The sequence below is a fragment of the Aulostomus chinensis genome, chromosome 17 (genome assembly GCF_037954235.1).
Source record: "Aulostomus chinensis isolate RoL2024-O1b breed Wild chromosome 17, RoL_Achi_v1.0, whole genome shotgun sequence".
Lineage (NCBI taxonomy): Eukaryota > Metazoa > Chordata > Actinopteri > Syngnathiformes > Aulostomidae > Aulostomus > Aulostomus chinensis.
The window spans coordinates 4629428-4652176 of record NC_141336.1 but is presented as its reverse complement, the minus strand read 5'-3'; the positions used below and the strand labels follow the sequence as shown (position 1 = coordinate 4652176).

The following is a 22749-nucleotide window of genomic DNA, read 5'->3' as shown; positions in this document are numbered from 1 at the left end:
AACGTCCAAGATGTTAAAATTTATTGACTTTTCCTTCTTTTAGATTTGAACTGGGAAAGTTAGATTTGAACTGGGAAAGTTAGATTTGAACTAATAGGACTCTGTTGTATGGTTTGTTTTTTATTGTCTCTGAATGTCTCCAGTAGCTTGTTGGGCTCATCTACATGAGAGTGATGTGATTGGTTGCTGGCTTGTAGTCGTTGCTCTCAGGCAGATTTCCATTCACAAGAACTGGTAGCCTGAAGAAGGTCTAGGACTGAAGCGTCAAGATACTGTTGAGGTTGGACAGAGTGTGGGAATACTTTTGTTACATACAAGAATTAGATTGTATTATATTTATATGTAACATCTGAAAAAACAGTTGTGTACATACTTATGCTGCTTATTTTTTATTTTTATACATTTTGAAATACAGATGTTTTAACTTTTCGATTTATCTCATTAAAGATTGATTTATGTTGCACTTTTGTCTGTCTTTTTTCTCCCCAATGCTGCTGTAACAACAGAATTTCCAGGGTCCAGGATGAAGAAAGTTTATCTTCTTTTATTATAATATTTGTTCAATTTGAATTGAAAAATAACTAATTGGTGTGTTGGTGATGAGGCTTTTTTCAAATTACCGGAAGCTATTATTTGAATTTCCATTGCTGCACAACATCAAAGATATTAAGGGGTGACGTCATTGTGATTGACAGCATAAAGCCGTCCAGTCACTTGATCAGTTAGTTGGTTCCTGGACTCCAGACAGCAACCTGCTGTCTCTTGGTCAAGAATCAGCTTCATTAAACACTTGAGACATCAACACAACACCTTCTACCAGCAGCTGTCATTTGGTGAGTTCAGTAAATCTTCAACATCTAGTAGTAAACTGTCTGATGGGTTTTCTTCAGGGGGGGGAAATAGATTGTTGGTTTAGCCCACTAGCATGTCCGCTAGCGTTAGCAAGCCTCACTGCTAGTAAGCTACCGGTCTCTCTTACCACGTTGGCTGTGAATAATTTACTTTAATTTCATTAAAAACTGTAACTTTGAAGTTGAGAACTTGAATTGTGAACTTTTGAAAAAAAATTGTCGCAGATCTGTGTTTTATTCCTGCTGTGGGTTTGTGTCATTATCAAATGTATCTGCATTTTAAAATTCAAGAAATGGGAAAACTGCATGTAAAGAAACATACTGTGGTATCATTTCTGACATGAATCTGGGTGTATGAATAGTACCAACACAGTTTTTATCTTCATATGAGTGTATTATTTTTATTTGTGTGTTTGTTAATTTAGCTAGCACTCCTCGTTAGCGCGCTTTGTCAGCATTAGCATGCCGCTCGGCTAGCAACCGACTGATGCTTTTTTTTCTCGGTTTTTCTCTGAATAATTCACTTTAATTTCATCAACAATTATCTGACAGACCATTTTCAATGTAACTTTGTCCTGCTTTGAGGTTTTGTTGGTGTAAAAACACGTGAATACTTCAGTCAGTCTGTCTGGAGGTCTGTTTATGTTTGACTTCAAAAGTCAAGGTCACTGACAGTCCCACTTGCTGACACAACCACCATGTTGTTCCTGCATTGGAGGTTTTTAAGGTTGAAGCAAGTGTTGATTGACTTACCCTGACACAGGACTTTCAGTAACATGGCTTTCTGACGGTCAAGACTTTGTTGTACGTCTGCTGCTTCAAAGTGAAAAGTCAGAGAGACGATCCAGAAATGAACATTTCAGGGATTTATAAAGACTCGAATGTTATATTTTCTCTGTTCTCTCAACAGAATATTCCATCATGGGAGAACTGAACCCTGGTTTCAGACTGGGGGATATCATTTTTACTGAATCCTCTGTGTACACTGTGGAGAAAATCTTGGGGGCTGGCGCTTTTGGGGAAGTCGCCGAATGTTGGAGGAGCGACACATGCTGAGATTATTGATGAGCAACAACGGCAATAATTTCAACATTGTTGGATGGAACGGGTCGTTCATCCACGAGGGAGCGTTCTGCATGGAGTTTGAGAGACTGGACATCAGCCTCTTTGAATTCCTGGGGCGGCGCCGGGCTCTCTCACTCAGAGAGATCAGCCCCATCCTCCATCAGGTGTGTTTCCACAGTTTTTAGCTTAACTTACCAAATAAAGTGGGAAAATAGAAGAGAAAAGTTTTCATTTTAAGAACTAAATGTTCTCATGTATTTTGCTGAGTATGAAGCCAAGTGGTTCCATCAGGGAGAGGATAAATTGGTGGATTCTAATCAATGGAAGTAGATGCTAAAGTTGACTCAGTCATTATTTGCAGTGTGAAACTGCAGGTGTTGGGTTGTCCTGCATCACTTCATTTGTATTCTCTCATTAAAAACTACAATCACGCCAGGCTTCGTTGTCAACTGCCAAAATATGTTTTAAATACACAATGTTACATTTTCCACTGTGTAAAAACGATCCTCCATCACATGTTGATGACGTTCCACTGCAGTGAAGCTGACTTAAAGGTTTCTATTTTTTATGGTTTCAGCTCGCAACGGCGCTCCTTTTTCTGCGGAGCCAGAGAATCGTCCATGCCGACATGAAACCAGAGAACATCATGATGGTGGACCATGTCAGGCAGCCGCTCAAAGTCAAGCTCATTGACTTTGGGTTGGCGTTTCAGGTCTCAGCGAGCCACATCGGAGCGGAGCTGCAGACGCTGTGGTACAGGTTAGTAACAGAGACACTGGAACCTCCATTTTCTTCTGTCAGTGGCGAGAACAGGAGTCATGTTGTGGTTCTCTTCCTCTCGTCAGAGCTCCTGAGATCCTCCTTGGAGCCCCGTTTAACGAGGCCATCGATGTGTGGTCTCTGGGGTGCATTGCTGCAGAGCTGCTGACTGGGATCCCACTCTTCCCTGGGCACAGTGAGGCTGAAATGGTCAGTATGGTGCAGTGCTACACTTGGAAATTCACAACAAGCAATGGTGATGTAAAGAGGAGTAGTGAGCGAGACATGGGTCACTTATTTCAAGTATTCTTTTGTGTAAAGCAACAAATGGAGGTAAAACCTGGTGCTCTCATTGTGTCCTTCCTTCAGATGGAGTACATCCTGAGGACAGCGGGGCAGCCACCCGACAGCGTCCTCCACCTCGGCCTCTACACCCTCTACTATTTTTATGCCCAGGGTGAGGAAGGAGTCTTCAAGCAGTGGACAGCAAAGGTAATTCCAGCAACTAAGAAGGACTTCATCCCTCCATGAGGTCCTTCAGTCTGTCAGCCTGCATTTAGCTCTCATGTGCTAACTGAAAAATGTCTTTTCTGTAGCCACACGTGGAGGTTCCTGACCCCATGAGGACCCTGATGGATCTGGTTATGGTGGGCTGCACCAGAGCACGAGAACATACAACACAACCGTCTCTGAGTTCCTAACCTTTATGTTTTATTCTGTTGCCACACAGATGTTCTTGGAGGGCCAGGACCTGGATGACCTGGCAGACTTCCTGGACCTGCTCAGTCAGATGCTGGAGGTGGATCCTGAACGCCGCATCACGCCGGACCAAATCCTCCAGCATCCATTTCTAACAGGAAGCCACCAAGTAGGCCCCATCACCAGCAGCCCAGCGTACCACTTTGATTGGTTCGTGTTCATCAGTGCTGATGTGAAGGTGTTGGACTGTTGTCTTTCAGGCTTGAATCCTGCTTGGACCAAATGGCTTCCACTCAGGCAACGGTGAGGAGGACTCCTGGTCTATCCAGGTGAGTTCAGCTGCTTTCACCTTTCATCCTGGGGTCAACTGGCTAAGATGTTTAGCCTAGCATTAGCATGCAGCTTAGCACTTGATTTAAAAGAAATGTCTTTTGCTAGAAAAAGAATAAAAACTTTTGTCCATCTTGACTTAACATTTTAGTTTGAAAGATGCTTTTGTTGGATGAAGAAGAGTTATTTTACTGCATTATATTGTTAAAATACCTTTGTGTCAAATTTTCAAGTCCGTTCAGGGCAGGATCAGCAAACTGGATTAGTCTATCAATGGTTTTATGTTTTGAGAATGAATGTGAGGCAAAGAAAACACATCATTTTAACTTCCCTGTTTTTGACTTTTGTCAGTGGTTAAATTTAAATGACACTATTGACCGTAAAGCTGTTGTCATGTTTGATATTAGGCTAAATAGGTCATGCTAATTAGCCTAGCATTAGCATCTGTTCTTATCATTTCAGAGTGAAAAACCCTTTGTGTTAAGTGAAGCATGGACGCACTTTTCCTGCATCATCCTCTCCTACCAGCTCAGGGAGAGGGAAGGTAAGAGGGAGGGAATCATTTTCTCTCATGTGGTTTCGTTTCCTGCATCACAACAGCATTTAGAAGTAGAACATGAATTGGCTCAGTTACAGAACGTGACCTGCAGTCTTTGCAGGATTCAGCTCTATTCCATGGAACCAGTATAACCAGTGTGATCATTATTACCAGTTTTATCGGTTTATGATACTTTTAATCATTTGGAATTTTAATCCCACCATATTTTGCCACCCTTCGACGTCGTATAATAATTGTAGTCTGGTAGCCGTCGGTATTTTAGTGGTTTGAATGTAAATTATGCTGCCAGTCTCACTCTGTACAGGAGAGGTCCTGCTGTACTTTGTGCTCAGACCAACATTCCACTTTACTGATCCATTTCTTCCTCTCCTGTTTTGGAGGAGAAATAGATCAGTATTTGTCACTGTGGTCTCTACTGCGTTTTTTGGGGGGGGTAAAGTCAGGCGGTGTAACACAGACGTTTCTTTTCTGCGCCCATCAAGACACCGAGGTTTCTCCAACACCTGAGGTCCCCTGGTTCTACTGGTCCAGTGTGAATCGGGCTTTCAAAGCTCATTGTAGTCAAGATGCCACAAAATGCAATGCTGGCTCTCATATGCTGTTGCTCATGCAGGTTTTGCTTTCCCTTTCATGTAGCATCAAAAAGCAAAAAGGCACTGGTAATGGTACTCCTGGTTTACTGGGACGGGGTTCGATTCCCTGCGGTGTCTTGCTGATTGATTGGCCATTTCCTGAAAGGTGATGTCACTTCCACTCTTTGCTCTCTGTTTCAATGGTCATGAAGGGATGTGTGACACCTACATTTAGTGATATCTGTCCTTGACATGGACGTGGTTCCACTTGGTTCTTTGCTCTCAGCTTCGTAGACTTGTGGTAGGAAAAGACTCAAATTAATACAAGAAAAAAAGGAGAACGAGAACGCCACGAGCAGCTCAACTCTAAGCATGTGATGGCTTCTCCTTCTCGCTCTCCTCTCTCCTGCTCAGTGTGCCACATGTTCAGTCACTCCTCTGCCTCCTTTGGTGGTACAGATAAGTGCGTTAAATGTAGTTTGTTTGTCGCGTTGGAGTAGAGGCTTAAAAGTTAGCTTAACAATTAGATCCAAACAATTGGCCGCTACAGCTGCTGCAGCTGTTAGCTGGTGTGGACTGCTTTAGCTTAGCCCCGAGCGGCCGGGAAACCAGGGCGGCTGGGTGACTGTCCGAAGGAAGCATTGTCCTGAACAGAAGCCTGCTGTCAGTGACCAACCACCAATTCATGTCTCGAATAGGTTCTGTGTTCATTTGCGAAGACGATGTCGGACTCTGTCGTGCCTCTGGACCCCTGTCTGAGGGGACCAGCGACGACATGTTTAGCCGTTTGTCGTCGTTCAACCGCTGGCTGTTGAGGTGGCGTCCAGCAAACCAAGTGGGCTTCATAGATAATTGGAAAACTTTCTGGGGGCGACCTGGTCTGATTCGGAGAGACGGCATCCATCCCACGTTGGACGGAGCTGCTCTCATTTCCAGAAATATGACCCAGTTTATAACGGAACCAAAACCCCCACAACCCAGAGTTCAGACCAGAAAGCAGAGCTGCCGTCTTACACGCGTCTCTGCGCGTCCGTTAGGGCACTTACCCACCCACAACCCCATAGAGACTGTGTCTGTCCCCCGACCACGTCAGTTTATTCACTCCAATTCTACTTGTAGAGGAGTCACTCAGAAAAACTGAATCAAAATGAACACAACCACTAAATTAACTCAAAAGAATATGAAAATTAGATGTGGACTATTAAAGGTGCCATAGAGAGGTTGGACGGGGTATTAATTCTTGTTCTGTGGTGTGATATGTCACCCCACAAAAAATGGTTGGGTCTATAATGGCTCAGAAGCTTCCTAAAAGGCTCTCTGAAAGCGCTATGTTACCATGTTGGGTTTAGACTGCGTCGTTTGTCCCTATTGTGGTCGTTTCTGACCTCATCTGGCAACCTTATTATTTTCGCAAGTGCATGAGTTTACTGCGATCGGTTGCCGTGGTTTATGTGGCAACCTCATTTAACCACTACCTGGTGATTGGCTGCCCTCACTGTCATTGAAAAGAAAGGACTCCCACTCTCTCGGCTAACTGTCGCCGGTGCTAACTGTGACCGCTACTGTCAATTGACAACATTCCATATCATACAACAACATTCGTAAGATAAGATACCAAGTAGCCACGGTCCATTCGCGGATCCAGCCGTATATGTTCGAGCCAGAATCGGAGGAGGAGGAGGAGGAGGAGGAGGAGGAGGAGGAGGAGGAAGAACAACAACAACAACCAGACAGGCTTCAAGTACACGTTTCTCAATGGTAGGTTCTTTGTTTGTTTTTGCAGTAGCATGTTGCTATATTATTGTACTAGTTATGATGCTTAAATTACACTCAAGCCAAAATAAATAAATAAAAGAATATTTTTCAAGGCTTTGTGGTTCATCACGCTTCCTTTTTGTTTGGGGTCTAACTCATCAGGCTAAACATTCATGAAATAAAGGTGCTGGGTGGGTCAACAATAATGAAGGCTTGGGGCTATTCCCTGCTTGTGGTTTGGAGCCAAAAGTCCGGTGTGAGTTCAAAATTGCTGTACTAGTCTTGGAACATAAAAGTGGTATTGATCAAGCATTCATAAATAATAATATTAATCATAAATATGTATCATTTTAATAACAAATATTTATCATTAATAACACTTTATCAATCAATATTTATCATAAATATTTAACAAATAGACTGGGGAATGACAGGAACAAGAGTACTACATAAGAAATGGTTACTATATTATTGCAACTGTATGCCCTTCGATGCAGCCACTTTAGGCAAACCCCATCAGTGAAAGCAAAGTGTGACATCTGATCAATCACTGCCTATTTGTCAATAACCAGGTTCTTATGTGGAAACTGTGTTCGTACGCCCACGGAGAGAGAAAACATGTGCTGCAGAGAGATCGAACAGGTGCTAACAAATGAACTCCATCCACCTGCACACAGCCAGGACACATTTTTCATGTGAATGACTCGTATAACGTTATGAATGCATTACCTTGTTTGGCGACGCAGGTTACACGACGAGTGAGCCAGGTACCCAACCACATAACATGCATGACTTACCATCCTGGCCTAGAACCAGTTTGTCTCAATATATGTGCGCTCCAAAACGCCTTGAATGTCTACAGAGCCGACCACAGCCGTTTGACACTCCAAGGAAGGGGAAGGTATGGCAGATGATCACCCCCTGATAATGTAATTACACTACTACTACTATTTCTACCACCACCACCACTGTTAACTACAATCGGTTGCTACATACAAAGAAAAAGGGAAACAGAAGTACAAGCCGTTTATTTATTTAGAACAGTAGTTCTCAAAATGTGGTCCAGGAACCACGAGTGGTCTGCGAGACACTTGTCAGAGAACAATAACAATACCACAATACTACTACAATAAGGCAGTACTGTAATTTCACATAAAAATATAATTCTATATGTATATAAATAACAACTAAGATTGTGGCGCCTAAAACTTGAGCGAGCCCAGCAGGTGGTCCCATAAAAAAACAAAACATGTTGGGATAAAGGGGTCCAGGGTCTGGAAAAGTTTGAGAAACACTGATTTACAGAATCAAACAGCATAAACCACACTCCAAACTGTATAAGAATGAATGTGCATTATGGCTTGCAGGCAGTGCAGATTCTTGGCCTATCGCTGGTTTGTGTCCTTAGCTTCCTGAGGTCGGCCTGCTTTCATTCATTTTTTTCCCACAATAAAGATCTAATTTCACTCCAGCAGCCGTTCTGTCTTGAATTCTAATGACATTAAAGCTCCAGAAGATGGTGAAGCAGGACTGAACAAACAAGCGTCAGATATTTAACAACATAATACGATGAAGGAAGCATTGCAGAGTTACATGTCGTATTCAATGTAAAAAAAAAAAAATCATGAGACCATTAATTATGAGTGATATCACAACACGATCAAATCACTGCAACGTGAATGTTTTTGAGGCCAAATGGGACGTTTTTGGAAGATGAAAAAAAAGTTAAATTTTGCTGTTAATTACCCCAAAGGTTTTTTTAAAACATTTTTTTTGTCCCAGCGAGACAAAAAAAATTAATCTTCAAAAAATAATTCAACCATCCATAAGTTACCTAGCCCTTTATTAGACAATTTCTGAAACAATATTTAATAAAAGCTTTCACATGGACAGATCAACATTGGCAGCTGCCATCTGTGAGAGGTGGTAACAAGGAGGACATGGGACGATGTTTTGGTGCATCACTAATTAGTGTTTGCTTTCTCTCTGTAGCCCACTTGGAAATCACTGACGTAATATGAAGATATTCATCTGAAAATATATGATTTAAGATGAGGCATGGCAATTAGATTTATTTAAGCCTGTCCATGTGCACAGCAACTCAAAAAGCTTCAAAAATCTCAGAAAAAAATGATGGAAATGCAAAGGAAGCAGAGTAAAAACAGCAATAATTAAAATCAAAATCACATTTTGATCAAAACAGATGGATTGAGATTCATGTCGTGAAACCATAAGCTGTTATTTTGCTTCTTGATTGCTGGTGACGTAAGCTGCTGTAGCTATCTCAAACATTTGTGAAAGTTTGGCGTCTTCTCGCTCTCTTGCTATGACTGGGGGGGGGGGGGGCAAAAACCTGCTGCAGGGTGGGAACTTGGAAGCACCGCCACAAACTGAACTGTTAACGATTGATTTTAGAGGAATTGTGAAATGATGACATAAAAAGAATTCATTTTTTTTTCCATCAGAAGAGTTTTCTCAAATTTCAATAAAACCTTCTAAATCTGAGATGGTTTGCTCATCCCAGTCCTTCATGGAGAGAGAACTCGAGACTTTCACTCAAAGACTCGTCCTCTTGAACCTCCTCCTCCTGCCGGGTCTTTGCTGCTGGCAACGAACAACAGGAAACTGAAAATGAGTGCTGAAGGCATTCATTTGAATTAGAAAACAGAAGATGGACCCTGAGATGAACACAGCAAACCTACCTTTCTTCATCTTGCTGTGTTTTGATGTGGATGTGATGGAAAGTCTGAAACCTTAAATCAATATGAATGCGATCGTATCCGTATCCTTTCACTCCTGGTCAGTGACACAGTAAAAAATGAGATTTGCAAACAGCCTCTGTGGTGCATCTGTGGTGTCCCACCTGACACGTCTCTTTGGTCTTTTGGAAGGAAATAATTTCCCAGGATTCTTTGCACCCATGTTCATTTTATCCCTGTTTTTTGTCCTGCACAGAAGTTCTGATTGATGTTTCACAACTTCGTGGTTTGTCTGTGACCACACACGTCATATCAAGGTTATCTGTATCGTTTTTAATGTCAAAATACACTGATATCATCTACATATAGAGTTATATACCTATATCTCTATATGTAGAGATATAGGTCTATACATGTATATATACATAATTATATGTAAATGCATATATTGATATGTATATACATAAAAACATATTTATATAAACTTCATTTATAGAATAAATATGATAAAATATGCTCAAAATGTTTCAAAGCTGACTCTTGCTGCTCTGACAGTCATAGAGGGAACATGTTGGGGTCTGGTCCCTGCCGCAGGCTGGAGTTTAAGCCTTCATCTGAATATCTGGTTCCTGGTGGCCATTTGGGACCTGACCAAAGCTGGTAGGTCCATAGAACAGGAGCAAAGAGGACTGGCATCTGTGGTAGCATGAGTCCGCCGCAGTAGAGGTAGGGTAGTGGGTAAGGAGGCAGGATGGGAGGCATCATGACTCCTCTGTAGTGGGGGTACTGCTGATCATATGGGAGGTGAGACGGTTGTCCTCCCTGGTGATGCGGGTTGCCTTGGTAGTATGCCTGGCCCCCCTGGTGGTGGGGAGCATTGTTGAAGGTTCCCTTGCCCCACTGGTAATGGGGGTCCATTCCATGGGTTGCATAGGCCCCCTGGAAGTATGGGATGCCTTCAATGGTTGCTCCATCAACCAGGTGATGGGGGACACGTTCATGAGTTGCATGGGCCCCCTGGAAGTGAGGGGCACCATCAAAGGTTGCTTCATCAACCAGGTGATGGGGGACACCTTCATGAGTTGCATGGGCCCCCTGGAAGTGTGGTGTTTCTTCAATGGTTTCCTTGTCGACCTGGTGGTGGAGGGGGCCTTCATCAGTTGCCTCTTGAACTTGATCGTGGGGGACAGCGTCAAAGGTTGCCTCGTCAACCAGGTGGTGGGGGGCCCCTTCATAAGTTGCATGGGCCCCCTGGAAGTATGGGATGCCTTTAATGGTTGCCTTGTCAACCAGGTGATGGGGGGCCCCTTCATAAGTTGCTTGGGCCCCCTGGAAGTATGGGATGCCTTCAATGGTTGCTTCATCAACCAGGTGGTGGGGGGCACCTTCATAGGTTGACTTGTCAACCTGGTGGTTGATGAGCCTTTCTTTTTTTGGCTCACTCACCTGGTGGTTGGGGGAACTTTCATACGTTGCCTGCCCCCCCTGGATCTGGGGGGCGCCCTCGTAGGCTGCCTCGTTAACCTGCTGGTGAGAGCCACCCTCAACGGTTGCCTCATCAACTTGCTGGTTGGAGGCACCTTCATTTACTGCCTCGTCAACCTGGTGGTGGTGGGGACCTTCATCGACTGCCTCGTCAACCTGGTGGTGGTGGGGACCTTCATCGGCTGCCTCATCAACTTGGTGGTGGTGGGGACCTTCATCGACTGCCTCTTCAGCCTGGTGGTGGTGGGGACCTTCATCGGCTGCCTCATTAGCTTGGTGGTGGTGGGGACCTTCATCGACTGCCTCTTCAGCCTGGTGGTGGTGGGGACCTTCATCGGCTGCCTCATTAGCTTGGTTGTGGTGGGGAACTTCATTGGCTGCCTCATCAGCATGGTGGTGGGAGCTACACTCATCTGTCAGCATGTCCCCATCATAACCAGGGATGCGTCCGTAGATGTCCTGTCTCCCCTCATGCTCGGGAAAGTCGTCATTCTTCCTCCACCATCTATCCATGTGACGCTGGGGGATGCGTCTCATCAGAGGGAAGTATCTGGTAAAGGCACGGGCCTTGCCCCTCTGAAAGAATTGGCCTCCACAGCGTCTAACTTTCCTGGCACGGGCCAGTTTCAGCTTGTAGTCCCCGTAAAAGATACGTGTTTCAAGGATTGGCTGAATGGGGACATCCTTATCGAAGTGCACAATTGCGTATCCTCTGTAGCCTCGTTTGTGTCGAACGGCATTCACGCGTCCAAATGTCTCAAAGTAGTCCCAAATTTCATTTTCCACCACGTGCTCGGGAAATCCAGTCAGGTAGATGGCGTGGGGATCAATGACAAGTTCTGTCTGCTGGTACTCCATCATCAGTTATCAGATAAATGTGTTCACGACTGTTGTTCTGAAAATATCTTTATGTGACCAAGCTGGCAGATTTATTTATACTGTCAGAGACAAAGAGGGTTTAATTCATCATTCTGACTTGAACACTGAGAGCACCAGACAAAATTCTGAGAGCTCAGAATTTTGACTGCATCACACACACACACACACACACACACACACACACACACACACACACACACACACACACACACACACACACAAACCTCAAATGTTATTGTTGTTTGTTGTTCACACCTTTTTTGCCTGTCCCATTTTTTTTTCCTTTTTATTTTTTTAATGAAGCAATGAACACAATTCAGGAAACGTGTACAGCTTCAAGGAGTTTAAATAGCCAATGATGGAAAGAAGCAGGGAGAAGAAAACCTTCCTGTTCCTGACCCTTGGGCATCAATAAATCATCGTTTGTCATTGTCTGTCAATCACAGTTTCTCAGTAACCAATGACAACACAAAACACAGTCACAGAAATGTAGACAAACCAGTTACCTGATGCCTTCATTTCATCTAATCGTTCTGTCTTTATAATTAATGATGGGATGTTCTTGAGCCTAAAGATATTCGTTTAGACCTTTCAATCAGTCGGTGAGGAATTCGACAGTTAAACCACAATACCAGAGACACACATCTGCTCTGAAGTATTGGTGCAGTCTGATGCTTCAAATTAAGTGTCCCTCCAGGCTGCTCCGCCTCTGAATTTAACAATTTTTTGTAAATATTCTAGTAATATTCCCCTTTTCCCCCTTCTATGTGAAGCTAATGAGGCCTGTAATTCAGTTCTATCTGTAAGTTTTAACAGTCCTGATTCTCCCTGGGCTGGGCTCCAACCTGCAGGAGGTCTTCTCAAGGAACAAAACTAGTAAATTGTCAGACGGTCCGATGGTCCACTCATCATCCTTGTCCCGTCTCCAGTGCGTCACCAGAAAAGAAACCGAGCGTCTTCTCAGACCATCGCAAAATGCACTTGAGAACAATATACTGTATATATATGTATATTAATACAAACAATCAACTGAAATACAAACATATATATGCGTGTATGTATGTGTATATATATATATATTAACTGACGCCTTTCATTCTGGAGGACAGTGTCCTTTTGTCACTGCTGTATAAGTAGTGGTTTGATCCCTCTGATATGTAATCACGTATGACATCAATAGTTTATGATTACTAAAGCAGCCACGGAGGAGCACATGGATGTCGAGCTAGTTTACACGACTGTATACACAGTTAGCTAGTTTTTATATAGAATATATGACTGACCATCTTCCTCAAAATGTAGCCCTCCTCAATGAGTCCCGTTGAGCCGTGTCATCCAGTAAAGCACACAAGCACACAAAGGGGATGAAGTCAGGGTGAGCAAACTGGACTTTACATCTCACAACCCTGCACACATAAAACCCAATAACTTCATAAGTTGATGGATAATGTCATCAAATATCGCGACTGATGTTGTAATAGCATCTTCACCGATGCATCAAAAAGCAACAAGGCACTGGTAATGGTACTCCTGGTTTACTGTAAGCCACGCCTATGGTCAGTTTAGAGTCTGGATTAACCTGGTCCCCTCTTGATGTCTTTGGACTGTGGAGGAAGCTGGAGTACCAGAGAGAACTCACGCAGGAACAGGGAGAACATGCAGACTCCACCCATAAAGATCCTGTGCTCCAGCCGGGGCTCTAACCCAGAACCTTCTTGCTGGGGGGGCCACAGTGCTGACCCCTGCTCCACCGTGCTGCCCTCGAAATAACCTCTTTGTATATACGTCTATGTGTGTATTTGTATTTTTCCCAGTGTGTAAATGAATTTTTTGGATTGTTCCTCTTCTCTGAGTGAGTCTTTATCCGGCCCCTGTCAGTCCTGGATACGTATGAATGTCTGCATGTTAGGTTCATTTATTAATGCGACCGACTGATTTGTGTCCATTCATACAGGAAGAACTGCACTCCATCAAATCTTTTTAGGCCTGGGTTGAAACGTCCAAGATGTTAAAATTTATTGACTTTTCCTTCTTTTAGATTTGAACTGGGAAAGTTAGATTTGAACTGGGAAAGTTAGATTTGAACTAATAGGACTCTGTTGTATGTTTTGTTTTTTATTGTCTCTGAATGTCTCCAGTAGCTTGTTGGGCTCATCTACATGAGAGTGATGTGATTGGTTGCTGGCTTGTAGTCGTTGCTCTCAGGCAGATTTCCATTCACAAGAACTGGTAGCCTGAAGAAGGTCTAAGACTGAAGCGTCAAGATACTGTTGAGGTTGGACAGAGTGTGGGAATACTTTTGTTACATACAAGAATTAGATTGTATTATATTTATATGTAACATCTGAAAAAACAGTTGTGTACATACTTATGCTGCTTATTTTTTATTTTTATACATTTTGAAATACAGATGTTTAAACTTTTCGATTTATCTCATTAAAGATTGATTGATGTTGCACTTTTGTCTGTCTTTTTTCTCCCCAATGCTGCTGTAACAACAGAATTTCCAGAGTCCAGGATGAAGAAAGTTTATCTTCTTTTATTATAATATTTGTTCAATTTGAATTGAAAAATAACTAATTGGTGTGTTGGTGATGAGGCTTTTTTCAAATTACAGGAAGCTATTATTTGAATTTCCATTGCTGCACAACATCAAAGATATTAAGGGGTGACGTCATTGTGATTGACAGCATAAAGCCGTCCAGTCACTTGATCAGTTAGTTGGTTCCTGGACTCCAGACAGCAACCTGCTGTCTGTTGGTCAAGAATCAGCTTCATTAAACACTTGAGACATCAACACAACACCTTCTACCAGCAGCTGTCATTTGGTGAGTTCAGTAAATCTTCAACATCTAGTAGTAAACTGTCTGATGGGTTTTCTTCAGGGGGGGAAATAGATTGTTGGTTTAGCCCACTAGCATGTCCGCTAGCGTTAGCAAGCCTCACTGCTAGCAAGCTACCGGTCTCTCTTACCACGTTGGCTGTGAATAATTTGCTTTAATTTCATTAAAAACTGTAGCTTTGAAGTTGAGAACTTGAATTGTGAACTTTTGAAAAAAAATTGTCGCAGATCTGTGTTTTATTCCTGCTGTGGGTTTGTGTCATTATCAAATGTATCTGCATTTTAAAATTCAAGAAATGGGAAAACTGCATGTAAAAAACATACTGTGGTATCATTTCTGACATGAATCTGGGTGTATCAATAGTACCAACACAGTTTTTATCTTCATATGAGTGTATTATTTTTATTTGTGTGTTTGTTAATTTAGCTAGCACTCCTCGTTAGCGCGCTTTGTTAGCATTAGCATGCCGCTCGGCTAGCAACCGACTGATGCTTTTTTTCTCGGTTTTTCTCTGAATAATTCACTTTAATTTCATCAACAATTATCTGACAGACCATTTTCAATGTAACATTGTCCTGCTTTGAGGTTTTGTTGGTGTAAAAACACGTGAATACTTCAGTCAGTCTGTCTGGAGGTCTGTTTATGTTTGACGTCAAAAGTCAAGGTCACTGACAGTCCCACTTGCTGACACAACCACCATGTTGTTCCTGCATTGGAGGTTTTTAAGGTTGAAGCAAGTGTTGATTGACTGACCCTGACACAGGACTTTCAGTGACATGGCTTTCTGACGGTCAAGACTTTGTTGTACGTCTGCTACTTCAAAGTGAAAAGTCAGAGAGACGAACCAGAAATGAACATTTCAGGGATTTATAAAGACTCGAATGTTATATTTTCTCTGTTTTCTCAACAGAATATTCCATCATGGGAGAACTGAACCCTGGTTTCAGACTGGGGGATATCATTTTTACTGAATCCTCTGTGTACACTGTGGAGAAAATCTTGGGGGCTGGCGCTTTTGGGGAAGTCGCCGAATGTTGGAGGAGCGACACAGACAAAATGGTCGCGATAAAACGGATCCGGAACAAACAGAACATCCTGGCGGCAAAAGAGGAGGTGAACACAAGTTCCTTTGAACAGTATTTAACTTCCATGGCTCTGAAAATCCACCACATTCCAATACAGGTTGTTTTCCCTCTCTCTCTCTCATACCTTTAACAGGAGAAGATGCTGAGATTATTGATGAGCAACAACGGCAATAATTTCAACATTGTTGGATGGAACGGGTCGTTCATCCACGAGGGAGCGTTCTGCATGGAGTTTGAGAGACTGGACATCAGCCTCTTTGAATTCCTGGGGCGGCGCCGGGCTCTCTCACTCAGAGAGATCAGCCCCATCCTCCATCAGGTGTGTTTCCACAGTTTTTAGCTCAACTTACCAACTAAAGTGGGAAAATGGAAGACTAAAAGTTTTCATTTTAAGAACTAAATGTTCAGGTGTATTTTGCTGAGTATGAAGCCAAGTGGTTCCATCAGGAAGAGGATAAATTGGTGGATTCTAATCAATGGAAGTAGATGCTAAAGTTGACTCAGTCATTATTTGCAGTGTGAGACTGCAGGTGTTGGGTTGTCCTGCATCACTTCATTTGTATTCTCTATTTAAAAACTACAATCACGCCAGGCTTCGTTGTCAACTGCCAAAATATGTTTTAAATACACAATGTTACATTTTCCACTGTGTAAAAACGATCCTCCATCACATGTTGATGACGTTCCACTGCAGTGAAGCTGACTTCAAGGTTTCTATTTTTTATGGTTTCAGCTCGCAACGGCGCTCCTTTTTCTGCGGAGCCAGAGAATCGTCCATGCCGACATGAAACCAGAGAACATCATGATGGTGGACCATGTCAGGCAGCCGCTCAAAGTCAAGCTCATTGACTTTGGGTTGGCGTTTCAGGTCTCAGCGAGCCACATCGGAGCGGAGCTGCAGACGCTGTGGTACAGGTTAGTAACAGAGACACTGGAACCTCCATTTTCTTCTGTCAGTGGAGAGAACAGGAGTCATGTTGTGGTTCTCTTCCTCTCGTCAGAGCTCCTGAGATCCTCCTTGGAGCCCCGTTTAACGAGGCCATCGATGTGTGGTCTCTGGGGTGCATTGCTGCAGAGCTGCTGACTGGGATCCCACTCTTCCCTGGGCACAGTGAGGCTGAAATGGTCAGTATGGTGCAGTGCTACACTTGGAAATTCACAACAAGCAATGGTGATGTAAAGAGGAGTAGTGAGCGAGAGATGTGTCACTTATTTCAAGTATTCTTTTGTGTAAAGCAACAAATGGAGGTAAACCTGGTGCTCTCATTGTGTCCTTCCTTCAGATGGAGTACATTCTGAGGACAGCGGGGCAGCCACCCGACAGCGTCCTCCACCTCGGCCTCTACACCCTCTACTATTTTTATGCCCAGGGTGAGGAAGGAGTCTTCAAGCAGTGGACAGCAAAGGTAATTCCAGCAACTGAGAAGGACTTCATCCCTCCATGAGGTCCTTCAGTCCGTCAGCCTGCATTTAGCTCTCATGTGCTAACTGAAAAATGTCTTTTCTGTAGCCACACGTGGAGGTTCCTGACCCCATGAGGACCCTGATGGATCTGGTTATGGTGGGCTGCACCAGAGCACGAGAACATACAACACAACCGTCTCTGAGTTCCTAACCTTTAAGTTTTATTCTGTTGCCACACAGATGTTCTTGGAGGGCCAGGACCTGGATGACCTGGCAGACTTCCTGGACCTGCTCAGTCAGATGCTGGAGGTGGATCCTGAACGCCGCATCACGCCGGACCAAATCCTCCAGCATCCATTTCTAACAGGAAGCCACCAAGTAGGCCCCATCACCAGCAGCCCAGCGCACCACTTTGATTGGTTCGTGTTCATCAGTGCTGATGTGAAGATGTTGGACTGTTGTCTTTCAGGCTTGAATCCTGCTTGGACCAAATGGCTTCCACTCAGGCAACGGTGAGGAGGACTCCTGGTCTATCCAGGTGAGTTCAGCCGCTTTCACCTTTCATCCTGGGGTCAACTGGCTAAGATGTTTAGCCTAGCATTAGCATGCAGCTTAGCACTTGATTTAAAAGAAATGTCTTTTGCTAGCAATAGAATAAAAACTTTTGTCCATCTTGACTTAACATTTTAGTTTGAAAGATGCTTTTGTTGGATGAAGAAGAGTTATTTTACGGCATTATGTTGTTAAAATACCTTTGTGTCAAATTTTCAAGTCCATTCAGGGCAGGATCAGAAAACTGGATTAGTCTATCAATGGTTTTATGTTTTGAGAATGAATGTGAGGCAAAGAAAACACATCATTTTAACTTCCCTGTTTTTGACTTTTGTCAGTGGTTAAATTTAAATGACACTATTGACCGTAAAGCTGTTGTCATGTTTGATTGTAGGCTAAATAGGTCATGCTAATTAGCCTAGCATTAGCATCTGTTCTTATCATTTCAGAGTGAAAAACCTTTTGTGTTAAGTGAAGCATGGACGCACTTTTCCTGCATCATCCTCTCCTACCAGCTCAGGGAGAGGGAAGGTAAGAGGGAGGGAATCATTTTCTCTCATGTGGTTTCGTTTCCTGCATCACAACAGCATTTAGAAGTAGAACATGAATTGGCTCAGTTACAGAACGTGACCTGCAGTCTTTGCAGGATTCAGCTCTATTCCATGGAACCAGTATAACCAGTGTGATCATTATTACCAGTTTTATCGGTTTATGATACTTTTAATCATTTGGAATTTTAATCCCACCATATTTTGCCACCCTTCGACGTCGTATAATAATTGTAGTCTGGTAGCCGTCGGTATTTTAGTGGTTTGAATGTAAATTATGCTGCCAGTCTCACTCTGTACAGGAGAGGTCCTGCTGTACTTTGTGCTCAGACCAACATTCCACTTTACTGATCCATTTCTTCCTCTCCTGTTTTGGAGTAGAAATAGATCAGTATTTGTCACTTTGGTCTCTACTGCGTTTTTTTGGGGGGGTAAAGTCAGGCGGTGTAACACAGACGTTTCTTTTCTGCGCCCATCAAGACACTGAGGTTTCTCCAACACCTGAGTTCTCCTGGTTCTACTGGTCCAGTGTGAATCGGGCTTTCAAAGCTCATTGTAGTCAGGATGCCACAAAATGCAATGCTGGCTCTCGTATGCTGTTGCTCATGCAGGTTTTGCTTTCCCTTTCATGTAGCATCAAAAAGCAAAAAGGCACTGGTAATGGTACTCCTGGTTTACTGGGACGGGGTTCGATTCCCTGCGGTGTCTTGCTGATTGATTGGCCATTTCCTGAAAGGTGATGTCACTTCCACTCTTTCCTCTCTGTTTCAATGGTCATGAAGGGATGTGTGACACCTACATTTAGTGATATCTGTCCTTGACATGGACGTGGTTCCACTTGGTTCTTTGCTCTCAGCCTCGTAGACTTGTGGTAAGAAACGACTGGAATTAATACAAGAAAAAAAGGAGAACGAGAATGCCAGATGGCTTCTCCTTCTCGCTCTCCTCTCTCCTGCTCAGTGTGCCACATGTTCAGTCACTCCTCTGCCTCCTTTGGTGGTACAGGTAAGTGCGTTAAATGTAGTTTGTTTGTCGCGTTGGAGTAGAGGCTTAACAGTTAGCTTAACAATTAGATCCAAACAATTGGCCGCTACAGCTGCTGCAGCTGTTAGCTGGTGTGGACTGCTTTAGCTTAGCCCCGGGCGGCCGGGAAACCAGGGCGGCTGGGTGACTGTCCGAAGGAAGCATTGTCCTGAACAGAAGCCTGCTGTCAGTGACCAACCACCAATTCATGTCTCGAATAGGTTCTGTGTTCATTTACAAAGACGATGTCGGACTCTGTCGTGCCTCTGGACCCCTGTCTGAGGGGACCAGCGACGACATGTTTAGCCGTTTGTCGTCGTTCAACCGCTGGCTGTTGAGGTGGCGTCCAGCAAACCAAGTGGGCTTCATAGATAATTGGAAAACTTTCTGGGGGCGACCTGGTCTGATTCGGAGAGACGGCATCCATCCCACGTTGGACGGAGCTGCTCTCATTTCCAGAAATATGACCCAGTTTATAACGGAACCAAAACCCCCACAACCCAGAGTTCAGACCAGAAAGCAGAGCTGCCGTCTTACACGCTTCTCTGCGCGTCCGTTAGGGCACTTACCCACCCACAACCCCATAGAGACTGTGTCTGTCCCCCGACCACGTCAGTTTATTCACTCCAATTCTACTTGTAGAGGAGTCACTCAGAAAAACTGAATCAAAATGAACACAACCACTAAATTAACTCAAAAGAATATGAAAATTAGATGTGGACTATTAAAGGTGCCATAGAGAGGTTGGACGGGGTATTAATTCTTGTTCTGTGGTGTGATATGTCACCCCACAAAAAATGGTTGGGTCTGTAATGGCTCAGAAGCTTCCTAAAAGGCTCTCTGAAAGCGCTATGTTACCATGTTGGGTTTAGACTGCGTCGTTTGTCCCTATTGTGGTCGTTTCTGACCTCATCTGGCAACCTTATTATTTTCGCAAGTGCATGAGTTTACTGCGATCGGTTGCCGTGGTTTATGTGGCAACCTCATTTAACCACTACCTGGTGATTGGCTGCCCTCACTGTCATTGAAAAGAAAGGACTCCCACTCTCTCGGCTAACTGTCGCCGGTGCTAACTGTGACCGCTACTGTCAATTGACAACATTCCACATCATACAACAACATTCGTAAGATAAGATACCAAGTAGCCACGGTCCATTCGCGGATCCAGCCGTATATGTTCGAGCCAGAATCGGAGGAGGAGGAGGAGGAGGAGGAGGAGGAGGAGGAGGAGGAGGAAGAACAACCACAACAACCAGACAGGCTTCAAGTACACGTTTCTCAATGGTAGGTTCTTTGATTGTTTTTGCAGTAGCATGTTGCTATATTATTGTACTAGTTATGATGCTTAAATTACACTCAAGCCAAAATAAATAAATAAATAAATATTTTTAAAGGCTTTGTGGTTCATCACGCTTCCTTTTTGTTTGGGGTCTAACTCATCAGGCTAAACATTCATGAAATAAAGGTGCTGGGTGGGTCAACAATAATGAAGGCTTGGGGCTATTCCCTGCTTGTGGTTTGGAGCCAAAAGTCCGGTGTGAGTTCAGAATTGCTGTACTAGTCTTGGAACATAAAAGTGGTATTGATCAAGCATTCATAAATAATAATATTAATCATAAATATGTATCATTTTAATAACAAATATTTATCATTAATAACAATTTATCGATCAATATTTATCATAAATATTTCACAAATAGACTGGGGAATGACAGGAACAAGAGTACTACATAAGAAATGGTTACTATATTATTGCAACTGTATGCCCTTCGATGCAGCCACTTTAGGCAAACCCCATCAGTGAAAGCAAAGTGTGACATCTGATCAATCACTGCCTATTTGTCAATAACCAGGTTCTTATGTGGAAACTGCGTTCGTACGCCCACGGAGAGAGAAAACATGTGCTGCAGAGAGATCGAACAGGTGCTAACAAATGAACTCCATCCACCTGCACACAGCCAGGACACATTTTTCATGTGAATGACTCGTCTAACGTTATGAATGCATTACCTTGTTTGGCGACGCAGGTTACACGACGAGTGAGCCAGGTACCCAACCACATAACATGCATGACTTACCATCCTGGCCTAGAACCAGTTTGTCTCAATATATGTGCGCTCCAAAACGCCTTGAATGTCTACAGAGCCGACCACGGCCGTTTGACACTCCAAGGAAGGGGAAGGTATGGCAGATGATCACCCCCTGATAATGTAATTACACTACTACTACTATTTCTACCACCACCACCACTGTTAACTACAATCGGTTGCTACATACAAAGAAAAAGGGAAACAGAAGTACAAGCCGTTTATTTATTTAGAACAGTAGTTCTCAAAATGTGGTCCAGGAACCACGAGTGGTCTGCGAGACACTTGTCAGAGAACAATAACAATACCACAATACTACTACAATAAGGCAGTACTGTAATTTCACATAAAAATATAATTCTATATGTATATAAATAACAACTAAGATTGTGGCGCCTAAAACTTGAGCGAGCCCAGCAGGTGGTCCCATAAAAAAACAAAACATGTTGGGATAAAGGGGTCCAGGGTCTGGAAAAGTTTGAGAAACACTGATTTACAGAATCAAACAGCATAAACCACACTCCAAACTGTATAAGAATGAATGTGCATTATGGCTTGCAGGCAGTGCAGATTCTTGGCCTATCGCTGGTTTGTGTCCTTAGCTTCCTGAGGTCTGCCTGCTTTCATTCATTTTTTTCCCACAATAAAGATCTAATTTCACTCCAGCAGCCGTTCTGTCTTGAATTCTAATGACATTAAAGCTCCAGAAGATGGTGAAGCAGGACTGAACAAACAAGCGTCAGATATTTAACAACATAATACGATGAAGGAAGCATTGCAGAGTTACATGTCGTATTCATTGGTTAAAAAAAAAAAATCATGAGACCATTAATTATGAGTGATATCACAACACGATCAAATCACTGCAACGTGAATATTTTTGGGGCCAATTGGGACGTTTTTGGAAGATGAAAAAAAAAGTTAAATTTTGCTGTTAATTACCCCAAAGGTTTTTTAAAACATTTTTTTTGTCCCAGCGAGACAAAAAAAATTAGTCTTCAAAAAATAATTCAACCATCCATAAGTTACCTAGCCCTTTATTAGACAATTTCTGAAACAATATTTAATAAAAGCTTTCACATGGACAGATCAACATTGGCAGCTGCCATCTGTGAGAGGTGGTAACAAGGAGGACATGGGACGATGTTTTGGTGCATCACTAATTAGTGTTTGCTTTCTCTCTGTAGCCCACTTGGAAATCACTGACGTAATGTGAAGATATTCATCTGAAAATATATGATTTAAGATGAGGCATGGCAATTAGATTTATTTAAGCCTGTCCATGTGCACAGCAACTCAAAAAGCTGCAAAAATCTCAGAAAAAAATGATGGAAATGCAAAGGAAGCAGAGTAAAAAGAGCAATAATTAAAATCAAAATCACATTTTGATCAAAACAGATGGATTGAGATTCATGTCGTGAAACCATAAGCTGTTATTTTGCTTCTTGATTGCTGGTGACGTAAGCTGCTGTAGCTATCTCAAACATTTGTGAAAGTTTGGCGTCTTCTCGCTCTCTTGCTATGACTGGGGGGTGGGGGCAAAAACCTGCTGCA

The 22749-nt window shown here is 43.1% G+C and overlaps 2 protein-coding genes and 1 pseudogene across 2 annotated transcripts; 2 read left to right on the top strand and 1 right to left on the bottom strand.

The window, feature by feature from the left end:
- Positions 1-1772: 1772 nt before the first annotated feature.
- Positions 1773-3640, top strand: LOC147246083 (homeodomain-interacting protein kinase 1-like; annotated as a pseudogene).
- A 6204-nt stretch (positions 3641-9844) lies between these two features.
- On the bottom strand, positions 9845-11688 carry LOC147246082 (uncharacterized). The gene is made up of 2 exons (XM_086183440.1): positions 11104-11688; positions 9845-11025 (listed from the first exon to the last, which is right to left on the bottom strand). The coding sequence occupies exons 1-2, from the start codon at positions 11633-11635 to the stop codon at positions 9845-9847; spliced, it is 1713 nt and encodes a 570-aa protein (XP_086039566.1). The 5' UTR covers positions 11636-11688.
- A 3702-nt stretch (positions 11689-15390) lies between these two features.
- On the top strand, positions 15391-17460 carry LOC147246081 (homeodomain-interacting protein kinase 1-like). The gene is made up of 8 exons (XM_086183439.1): positions 15391-15609; positions 15715-15900; positions 16315-16496; positions 16583-16706; positions 16865-16987; positions 17092-17142; positions 17226-17363; positions 17455-17460. Exons 1-8 carry the CDS (start codon positions 15418-15420, stop codon positions 17458-17460), a joined length of 1002 nt encoding a protein of 333 aa, XP_086039565.1. The 5' UTR covers positions 15391-15417.
- The last annotated feature ends 5289 nt before the right edge of the window (positions 17461-22749 follow it).

What these genes read in the sequence shown, in the direction of transcription:
- LOC147246081 (XM_086183439.1), top strand. Translation starts at nt 15,418, where the DNA reads ATGGGAGAACTGAACCCTGGTTTCAGACTGGGGGATATCATTTTTACT. An exon ending in CTGCAGACGCTGTGGTACAG is followed by an intron (nt 16,497 to 16,582) that starts GTTAGTAACAGA and finishes TCCTCTCGTCAG; the next exon opens with AGCTCCTGAGATCCTCCTTG. An exon ending in CCCTGATGGATCTGGTTATG is followed by an intron (nt 17,143 to 17,225) that starts GTGGGCTGCACC and finishes GTTGCCACACAG; the next exon opens with ATGTTCTTGGAGGGCCAGGA.
- LOC147246082 (XM_086183440.1), bottom strand. Translation starts at nt 11,635, where the DNA reads ATGATGGAGTACCAGCAGACAGAACTTGTCATTGATCCCCACGCCATC. An exon ending in TAATGAGGCAGCCGATGAAG is followed by an intron (nt 11,026 to 11,103) that starts GTCCCCACCACC and finishes CAGCCGATGAAG; the next exon opens with GTCCCCACCACCACCAGGCT.